Genomic DNA, 11,403 nt, shown 5'->3' on the forward strand with positions numbered 1-11,403 from the left:
TCTTCCTCTTCTATTTGTTTATGATTGAAGGAGTATCTATAGGGGTAATTTAGAAAAAAATTGATAAATATGAGAAATGGGTCTTATATTTAGGATCAAAACTAACTCAACAATTAGGTCTTATATAAAGGACCGAAGGAGTATTAAAAGTCAATAGGATTATTTGCACATGGATCAAAATTTTAAGTAATTTCATATAATTTAACCTAAACTTTTATAGAAAGATGATACTTTTTATAAACTGTTCTCAGTACGTCTCGTTTTCTCAAGATTAAATGCAAAATATCTGATCCACCACTTGCCTAATCTACCAATAGAACAAAGCATGAAGTGAGACAGGATAAAATCTCAACTGTGACATTTTGACTGGGGAAAATAGTAATGCTATTGATTGTTTAAGGTCGGCAAAGAAAAAGGCATGCGACAGTTTCTTTGCCGACCTTAAATACTGGAGAAGTATAAAACTTAGGTAACTCATCTACGGATATTAAAAGAATTAATTAAATTAGTTATTTATAATAAATAAATACTACTTTCGGTCTTAATTATAAGAGCCAGTTGACTAATTTGAGGAGATTAAAGAAGTAAGTTAAGTTAGTTATTTGTCTTAAATATGTGTTGTCTTTCCTAAAATATTCTTACTAATCAAGTGTATTGACTAGAACTATTATTGTTAGAAGGGCTACTTTAGAAAAAAAAAAATATGAGAGACAAAGTGGATTGGGGTCTTATATTTAGAATCAAAATAAAAATCAAACAGGGTCTTATATCAAGGACCGGAGGTAGTATTATCTTACTTTAAATATTATATTAATATTGTGCATTGAAACTACCATTTCATAAAATAAAAAAAAATTTAATATATATAATCATCACAAATATTATTTAGGGACAAAATAAATATAAGAGACAAAGAAAACCGGGGTCTTATATTAATTGAAGTGCATATGAACTGATACCAAATTTGAATTTGAATGACTATTTTGATGAAGAGCCAAGATATTTTAATTCTAACATCATATGGGTCCGACAAATAACTTGCTTTAATCGTTAAGCATGGTCCCATCTCTGAGTTTTTTTTAAAAAAAATATTTTTAAAGTATAATCAGCACAAACAGAAAAGAAAGGGTCAGAAAACAGCTTTGCTTTAATTTAATTTATTTTGGGAGATCATTACCATGGATGGAATAGTTTACTCAATGGCTGAGCATTAAATGAATCACAGATGTATCAGAATGAACCTCTTGATTATTTAAATTAGCGACCTATATTGAACATGCAGAGATAAAGGTTGGAAATATATTAAGTTATAAACAAGAATGTGCAAATATGAATTATTTGTGAGTGAGATATACTTACCCTTATTCATAATTTCTCAGCCTTTAATATTAATGTTATTTCTAAACCTTGTTTTCTTAATCTTAATTATGCTAAAGTAGAATTGTTAAATATTTAAAACTTATAATTTTTTTATTTATTATGAATGTCATTATGTCACGTTGATTTAAAGAAACAAAACAAAGATTATCTCTTTAAGTTAGTTTATTGCATGTTGTCTTCATTAGCAGCAGCAAGTGTGGGCCAGGAAGAGTCTTCTTACTCAAGTGCTTTCAGCTTTTTATCATTCTTCCGGGAAAGCACATGTGGGGATTGCCGACATATAAATGTATCAAAATATTTCTTGAAATAATTTAATTTTTACAAAGTTCTTAGGGATTTTTTTTAAAAAAAAAAGTAAGCTTTTTATCAAATGACTTAATTGTTTTTATGTAAAAAAAAAAATCCTCTACTGTTTGTCATTGAAGCTTTTTACGACCATTAGACCACTAATATTTCTTAATATAATGCAAAATATTATACAAGATAACTACCAAGTTTTAATATGTGTGTGTGTGCGTGTGTGGATACACATATAATGACCAGTTTACTCTAATGATTGACGATTTTATTTATATTAAATGACAACAATAATTTAGGCTCCAACAATTACTCTTTTAAAATTTGAAGTGAAGGAGTCATCAATACATTTCATCTTATTTTTGTGCACGAACTCAGATATCATATGGGTCCAAAAACCTAAGTTCCTTTGACACTTTAATCATTAATTTTGGCTAAAAACAATCCTTAATCATTAAGCATGCATCAATCACCTTAGCCTTTTTCCCTCCTAATTATATAATTCGCACAAACAAGAAAGTAGAAGTTAGAAAAGAACAGGTTAATTCTGACTGATCTGTGATAATTATTATTATTATTATGGAAGTGAATATATTGACAAAAATATTATTATTATACAATAAAAGAAAAGGAACAAATGAAATTGTTTTTAAGGAAAATCAGATTAAAAATTAAGTTCATAAATAATATTTTGATCAAACATGACCGATACTGATGGATACACTTTTTTTTTCTTTTTTCTGATTTTTTTAAATTTTAACCATGGGTTAGGTTTCTGCATTCTTGTTTTGTTCCACTAATGGTTGATTTCAAGAAATTAGTGTGCGTTTGAAGTAATGGGTTTCTATTTCATAGGCAGATTGTGTTTATAGGAAAGATGGTGCTAAGTTTAATTAAGAATCGAATTTTAGGATATGATGCTTCAAATGAGAAGCATTTCAATCCAAATTACACGGAAAAATGTGACCAATCACCACTTCATTTAGTCCACTTTCCACTTAATTTACGCCAAATTATGTCAAATAAAAACGATTACTGATTAATTACTTAATTAATTCATTAATTAATATTAGTTCATTCACCCACCCAACTTAAAGTATGATATGTTTGGTTACCCATTTTAAGGCAATGTAGCTTAGGCCCACTCTTCTCAAAATTGCAACACAGCAGCACTTTTTTTCATAGCTACTTTTTTAGAGACAATCTTATTGAAGATATTGTGCCTGTTTGGATCAGCAATTGGAAAAACAGCTTATAGAAGAAGTAGTTTATGAAAAAGTAAAGTTAGTAAAAATTAAACTGGATAAACTGAATTGTGTTTGGATTGGAGTTCAGAAAAGTTAGTTTACAAAAGTGAGATTAGTAAAAGCTTGTTTGAATTATAGTTGAGTAAAAGTAAGTTTGACTGAAAAATTACCAAAATAGGTATGAGTTTTAATAAATAATGAAACATGATAAAAAATTGATTTCACATAATATAATGAAATTAAAATAATTTAATATGAAGAAATCAAATTTAATGAGTGAATTAAATTTTAAAATTTTAAAGAAATCATAAAAAAATATTTTAAATATAAATTGAAACATAAAAAAAAGAATTGAGATAATATAATGAAGAAATGAAATTTAATGAGTGAATTAAAATTAAGAGAAATCATAAAAAATATTTTAAGTATAAAGTGAAACTTTATTATATTAATATAATGACTCATTTTTACCACTGACGGAGATGAGGTGGGACTTGCGGGTGAAAAAGAAAGGACCAGTGACGCTCGTGAGAGGGAAAAGCTGGATGGGAGATAAAAAAAAGAATCCATTTGCCTGACACGCACAACGGCTAATTTATTATAAGCTCTTCTCAAATAATTGATAAGCTCCTGCCTGGGATTTATTTTCGTTGAGCATTCAGTAGCCTAAAAAATAAGTAAACCCAATAGGTTTTAAGCTCTCCCAAACAGACTTACATGCTCAACCCAGCTTATATTATAATTTAAACTGCTTTTGGGTTAGCAAACGCTGACCCAAATTGACCCTTTATCAAATACTAAACATGTATATACCTCTCAAGTCGAACCTTGGACGCAGCAACACTTTCGTTTCTCCACCTTTGACCCAAGTCCAACAGACCCACTTACAACTAACTTCCCATTGGACAACCCATCAACCCAAACTTAAAATTGAAAGCCAATTTCTATCTTTATGTTTTACATGGGAATGAAAGGGCCTAATTGCCCAACTTCAAAAGCCCATAAATCATGTTTTGCGAAAACAAATATGATCTTGAAAACAACAAAACATGTCAAATGTTTCTTATTAAATACTTAGGGAGTGTTTGGATGAGACAAAATCATAGTTTAGAGAATAGCTTCTAGAGAATAGATTTTAAAAGAATAGATTTTTTGAAAAAGTGATTCTGATAAAGTAAGAGTGTTTGGATAATTATTGTTATAAGTATTTTTTGATATGTAGAAATTACTAAAAAGGACATAAGTTTAAATGATAATTACATGTCAGATATATTCATAATATATGTTTATTTGAAGTAATAAATTTATTAGTAATTTTTTTTTGCCAACATAATAAACAATGTATAAAAACATATATTAATTACTATATCCAGTTCTAAATGTAAGAATTAGTTGACTAATTTGAGTAGATTAAAAAAAAGTTAAGTTAGTTATTTGTAATAAACAAGTATTGTCTTTCCTACAATATCCCTATTAATCAAGTTTATTGGTTATAACTTGAAAAATGATAGACAAAAATGAGAAATAAAGTATATTGAGGTTTTATATTTAGAACCAAATAAAATTCAAATAAAATCTTATATTAAAAATAGGATGTAGTAATTGTTAATATGTGTATATATAATTATAAAATATAAGATTATGTTTTTAGAAAAATAAATAATTGTTTTCAACCAAAAAAAAATTACTGTAGGGGTGGGGGGAGAACCGCTCAAAAAGAATAAATTTTTTGCTTATTACAAAACTTTGGTTTTGATAGGCAAACCATGGTTTTATCATAAAACCATGGTTTCAAAAAATTGATAGGTGTTTGGGTAATTTTTTTCCCAAACTATGGTTTGGGCAATCACCCAAACACCTCCTTAGTAGTTAACGACATGGCAAACTAAGCTTAACTTCTCATAACATGACAAACTAAGGTTTGAATTCCTGTTAGGAGAGGTACCTATATTTAGTGCTCGACAGTGCCTTAAATAGAATTACTTCCAATAGAAGAATATCTATACTTTAAGGAAAAAAAATTTAGTACCTAACAGTGTCTCAAGTAAAATTACTTCTAATAGAAAGATATTTGTGCTTAGCAAAATGAAAAAAGGAATACAAGACAGACAAGGCTGATTGACATAAACAAGAGAATCAAATACAACCTAAACAAGTACAGTAAACAACCACAATTTCATCCCATTTTCAGATAATAATTAATAGTAATTGAAATATGAGGGAAACTAAAATTTGTACTGTGGCAAAAATACAATGCTTGGTTGGCTAAAAAAAAGAATCATTACCTTCACGGCTCTACCATTCATTTTATTATTGAACATGTATTGATCATTTTTTAGCTAAGATCAGAGATGAAAAGCCAGATTTGCCTCTATTTTGCCTATTGAAAGAACTGCTCATGAGCATAATTTGGTGGATTGATGATATATCTAATCTTTCCTATTGTAACTTTCTTCTACCAAATATAATACTAAATGAAAGGGTTAACTGAAGAGTTTATTTTACTTTTAAATATAAGACGTTAATATCTTCTTTAATATATTTTGTCTTCTAAATTTATAATGATTATTCTAATTGATAGGATATATTAAAAGGATATTCTATTAATAAAAAGTAGTTTTATGCAAATAATTAGAGGAAACAACATAGAGACATGTATGAAATACATGGGAAGTTAAAGGGAAAAAAACAAAGGAATTAGTGAGTCAGAAATGAGCGTGATGAAGAAACAAAACAAAAACCAAATCCACAGCCTCTTCCGCTAACCAACAAAGGAATGACTCGTTTCACAATCACTGCCAACTCATAGCCACCACCAAAATACAATAATGTTAATGTAATGCTTTTGTGCATTGTACCCGCTCCTATCTCATGCTTGGTCCCACTGTATCCGGTAATAAGTTAAATATTTAATTTGATTATAAATATAATATTTCGATTCATTTTATTTTTTATATTTTTATATTTTTTTAAAATAATTCTTATGCTAATTATATGTGTTAAAGATTTAGATTCAATATACACGATTAATAAGAGTATTTTAAATAAAACAAGACTCATTTATTATAAAAAAATTGACTTAACTAATTTCTTAAATATCTATAAAATAACTAGTCTGCTTTTATATTAAGGATAAGGATTTTTCTTTCCCATCCTATCTCTGCCCCCACCCCAAGAAAAATAACCCATGAATTTCTGTTTATAAAATTACACATATTGAAAAAAGAGAGAGGGGAAAAACTTGGTTTAAATTTCAAGTTTTTCCGTCACATCTTGTCGAATAAATAACTTGATATGATAGTTATAATCAACTTGATCTAAGTTTTATTCATTAAAAAAATAAGAGAAATTGTATCTTTCTATATATATATATATATATATATTATATCTGTAAAATACATAAAATTAAAATTTCTCACCTTAAAACATGTGCAACTAATCTTTTTCCTCTAAAATTCAGCAAGGAGATATAATATGCAATAATTTTTTTTCCAAATAATATGCAATAATTGAACTTTTATACTTTTATAGATTTATTTCTTCAAACTTTTGGCATATAAATAAAAATTGTCATAATCCTACCAATTAAATAAACAATTAATCGAGATTCAATGACTATTTATATATGACTTATAAATAATCAATATACAATTTAGCATTATTAATCTAATAGTTTAATAAACAAAGTATACTTAGATATTTTCCCAAAAGAGAAGAAAAAAGATTCAGTCATTGTTGAGACACTTGCACATGGCCATGTCAAAGATTGAACTCTCAAGCGCCATCCATATCCATCAAGTCTCACTCTTCTGTTCATTATAAACTTACCAATCAAACCCAACAATAAAACATGACACTCTTTGTATGTGAGTTCAATTTCTAGTAAAAGAAACTGCAATTTCCTCTAATCACTTGTTCAAATTAAATGAAGAGTTTTGGTCTTCGCAGAAAGTAAAACATTTTGTGCTTATTTAGGATCATAATTAAAATTTTCAAAACTCTTATCACATACTTACCTTATATTCTGTAACCGTTCAAAAGTAGTTTTGACGGTCTCTGTGGATCCCACTAGGAGCCTGGGCCCACATCCCCTCATGACCGAGAGACATGTTTTAAAGAAAGCAATCAACTGTACAAAAATAATGACACGAGAACTGAAATTATGTGATTCAAACATGAGAATGTTGAAAGTGCTTTTAGTTAAAGATGAGAGTGCCCTTTCAAGTGGGGATTTTCCCAGTCAAAGCAACATTTAAATTTTGCTTTTTTGCTTCACGAAACGGCAGTCCCTTAAATGGAGAAAAGCATGCATGTCATCATCAATAGTGCCATAGCTTTTTCTTTTGGGACAAAGCTTGGCAATTTGTAAGAATGATATGATCAGTCGTATATACTCAAAAAATTACAAACCTTCATTATGTACAATTTCAAGACGAAAATTTACAGAACATCTTTATAAAAATTTCAACAGAAAAATCTCGAGATCTATCTAGCAGTTGCCATGGCCGTAATAAAATCCCAATCCATATGAAATTAAGAATAGCAGTATCCCAGAAAATCATTTGTTGCTTGTCTAGAGTGTTGTAAGAATTAACATCTCCTGATTTGAGCTGATGATGTTGGATTACATATAATTACTTGAAACCTAAGGCAACGGCAGAAGGGAGCAGCGGAACTGTATTGTCAACAACTTAATTACACGAGTGATGATGATGTTTGTTCTAATTACCTATAAGAAGTGATCCTCTCTTTTTCTTTGGTTCAAGACAAAAACACTTTTAAAAATATTTTTACATAAATTAAGACCCTTTTTTTTATATACTTATTTTATATACTATAAAATTATCTTTAAATTATAATTTAATTTTTATCCGAATCCAAATATCGATGTGTTGATAAAGTAACTAAATTTGGCCATGCGTTTAGAAAAATGAACATAGGGACTTGCTATATGAAGCTGTGAAGAACAGACAAGATATGAGGGAGCGGTTTAAAGAAGGCCAAGACACAACGGCAAAGGAAGAACTTGCACTATACCACCTCCAATTCTTGATGTAAAATATGATTGATTAATTTGAGAATATTAAAAAAATTATTAAATTATTTTAAGTATTTGTATTCTTTTTTCAAATTAATTAACTTCATTTATAAATTGACATATAATTTAATAATACACAAAAGTATCTTAGAGAGATTGTATACCATATGTTATAATTAATTAATTTAGTAACTTTTTTAATATTTTCAAATTAGTCAATTGGATTTTATATTAAGAATCAGAAGTAGTATTTCCTAAATCATTTTTAGTATTTTTGCCACAACTAACAAAAGATTTAAAACTCTTCAACTTAACAAAATGTTCAACTTTACTATTATTAAACCCATCTTGTGAAAAATTAAATAGCCAAGTTTAAATAAACTGACATTAAATAAGGATAATAGAAATAGCAGCTCAGCGCACAAAACTTCTACTAGGTGGGGTTCCTCTGAGATAAGGATCATAAGAAATATAGTAAATATCTTATGTGATACTCTTCCGGTTCTTAATATAAAAACTATTTAACTAATGTGATTAGATTAAGAAAATTATATAAGTTAGTTAATTATAAAAATATAATATGTTTTTCTTAAAACACCATAATCATCCTCCTTAATATCATTCCTCCCTCTCCCATTTAATTATGATTGAGGGAGTATTACTACGGATAATTTAGAAAAAAATTAATAAATATGAAAAATAAATCTTATATTTAGGATCAAAACTAACTCAATAATTAGGTCTTATAATAAAAAAGTACCTTGTAAAAAAACCCCGGTGGGTTTTGCAGAAAGTAATGCCCCTGAGACGGTCAGTAATAGTTCTATTTTTCATGTGTTCACTCGTTTCTGGTTTTGGTATAAGAGAAGAAATAAAGAACATGGTGGAGAGTGGCTTGGGATATCTGGAAGTATTTCACAAGGCGAAGTGAAATCTGTAGTTTCATTCATATTTTCTCTCTTGTGGGTTTACTTCATAATGATGAAGTGTTTTAGAGAATTGGAACTCTGAGCGATTGGATATGGGTTGATTCTGAGGGACACCCACCCACATATGTCATTTTCATGAGCTCATCCATCTTATCTATGCTTATCTTCTTCCCCCAGTGACCCCCTCACACATCTACGAGTCTTCAAAAGTCTCGTAACACTGCAGGAATCCAATTTGGACTCCACAGTTGCTCTTTAACTGTACTGCACTACCCGACACATATAAAACTGGATAAGCTAGGGACATTTTTACAACACACACACGCGTCCTCCTCGAGACATGGTTTATTAAATTTGAAATGAAGTTTGCTGTTTCAAATAAGAATCAATATATTTTCGACTTTGAATCAAAGTTGTCTAAATAATATGTTCTTTCAAGAGAGGTGGCGAGAGTTGCTGGGACATGATTTTAGCTGCGCTGCTATCTGTTTACATGTCAAAATCTTTATTTTGCTATGTTTTACAATTTATCAACATCTTTTAGTTAATCTTTTCAGCTTTTTACATTTTTCTTTTGGTAGGTTCCATCATTTTCTATCTTTGGCCTCTCTGTCTGCTCCTTCCAGCTCAATTCTAAACTGTATTTTTCAGACCAGTCCACCGCCATACAAGCCTGCACCTTCATGGTTAGCATCTCTGATGGAGGAAGGCCTAGGAGACTGGGCCCCACCTTTTTAAAAAAAAAAAAAAAAACACACCCTTGTGTCTGTCCTTCTCTATCAGCAAATTATAATCTCCTGCAAAACAAAGACGACTAATCTAAAATCAATAATATTAACATATCAAAAATCATAGTAAGTAATTTTATTTAATCTCAGCAAATAAAAAGAACAGTCGGCTATGCAGATCAATTCACAGAAATATGGACGTGATTAAGTGTTCAACCAAATCCCCCAAATTCAATGAACTACCCGAACCAAAAACACCACCAACGTACGGCAAATTGATCAGCGAAATATATGAAACGAATTATTGAAAAGAAAAATTAACCGGATGAGGAAGAGCGTTACTGGGCATTTGCAGCAATGAATATGAAAGCCAAAGGTGGCGAGGAAACGAAAGATCACAGAGAAATCAAATCAAGAGTGATCAAAGTAAATTTATGTCAGAATAAGTTAAATTTTTTTTAACAAAATCTTAGTTATGTACAATTGGTTAGATGGAATTCGGTCCAAAAGCTCCCAGGATCACCATTAACAGCAGTCCCTGACTCTGACTACTACCTGTTCTAGATATGTATGGACATAATGTGCATATATATATATATATATATATATATATATATATATATAATATTCAGTTCTCTATCGGATTTCGGTTTCCGGTAAACAAAAAAGGTCCGTGCCGAATCTCTTCCTTGCATATGTCAGATCTCAAAGCCAGAATTTGAAGCCAACTTTCTCGACCGGAAACTCTCCGAGAATGTTGAAGGAATCGAAGGGATCAATAAGCAGCTACCGATGCCACTGCTCAAGAATCTTCAGCCTTGGACATGACGGAAAGCCTACTTGGTCTCGGCCGGAAATCCGCTCGCCTTCTCTGCTGATGCGACGACGGCCGAATCAACGCAGCCAAGGCCCTCTTCACCAAATCCCCTTCCACGCCGCCAATTCTCACCACCGAGTTCGTCATCGCCGATCTGCGCGCGTTGAGCCTGTTTGGCGAATACGGAGCCACCGAATTAGAGCCGAAATTCTTGTGAAGGCTGCATCGGAAGGAACCAGGATGCGAGGTAGGGGAGCACATACAGGTTCGCTTCTGCTGGCTCTGCCTCTTCACCGCCTGGCCAGAACTTGAGGCGCCGGCGCGAGGCGTCACGGAGATGGAGCGGTTCGGAGAGGTGGAACGGTCGAGTGAGAATCGAACGGAGGGAACCGAGGAAGATGGACCACAGAGATTGACACGAGTGGGTGAGATGGAACGGCTAAAGAAGCTGGAGGTGGAAGATGCGAAAGCTGAGGAAGAAGAAGACGAAGTCGAAGAGGAGTGACGATTGTAGAATCTGCTGGAAGGAGAGAGAGAGCGGAGCACTGGTCCGCTCGATTTTCTAGAAGATGCCGCCATTTTCGTCTGTGGTTACAGTAGAGAGAGAGAGAGAGAGACTTGCCAGAGATAGTGGGGAGAGGGGGAGAGAGAGAGAGACGGAGGGAAGTGTTTGGTGTTTTGAAAAAGCCGGGTTCGGCTATCTGGTTTGGCAAACCCAGCTTAACTTGAGATATATATTTATAGGAATTTTGAAATGAGGGGCCTACGACCTAACAGCGAGATATTTTCAGTCTGGGGTATCTACTTTAAGGTATTGTGTCAATGACCCCTCGGATTTTTCTTGTTATTTTTTTTGGGCCAAAGGATTTTTCTTGTTATTTACGTGTGTGCCTCATGTAGACGCGTGTTTTATGTTATTAATTAATGAATTAATTCATAGAAATAAAAATATTCCTCATTTATTATT

At 31.2% G+C, this 11,403-nt stretch overlaps 1 protein-coding gene across 1 annotated transcript; it reads right to left on the bottom strand.

Moving 5' to 3' along the window:
* Positions 1–9,261: 9,261 nt before the first annotated feature.
* On the bottom strand, positions 9,262–11,144 carry LOC114739458 (uncharacterized serine-rich protein C215.13-like). The gene has a single exon (XM_028927514.1). It carries the CDS (start codon positions 11,013–11,015, stop codon positions 10,422–10,424), a length of 594 nt encoding a protein of 197 aa, XP_028783347.1. The 5' UTR covers positions 11,016–11,144; the 3' UTR covers positions 9,262–10,421.
* Positions 11,145–11,403: the final 259 nt, after the last annotated feature.

This window comes from Neltuma alba, unplaced genomic scaffold (genome assembly GCF_004799145.2).
Source record: "Neltuma alba isolate B1F8T4 unplaced genomic scaffold, ASM479914v2 tig00002829_pilon, whole genome shotgun sequence".
Taxonomy (NCBI): Eukaryota; Viridiplantae; Streptophyta; class Magnoliopsida; order Fabales; family Fabaceae; genus Neltuma; species Neltuma alba.

Excerpts from the sequence above, each read along its gene's own strand:
- LOC114739458 (XM_028927514.1), bottom strand. The coding sequence starts at position 11,015 with ATGGCGGCATCTTCTAGAAAATCGAGCGGACCAGTGCTCCGCTCTCTC.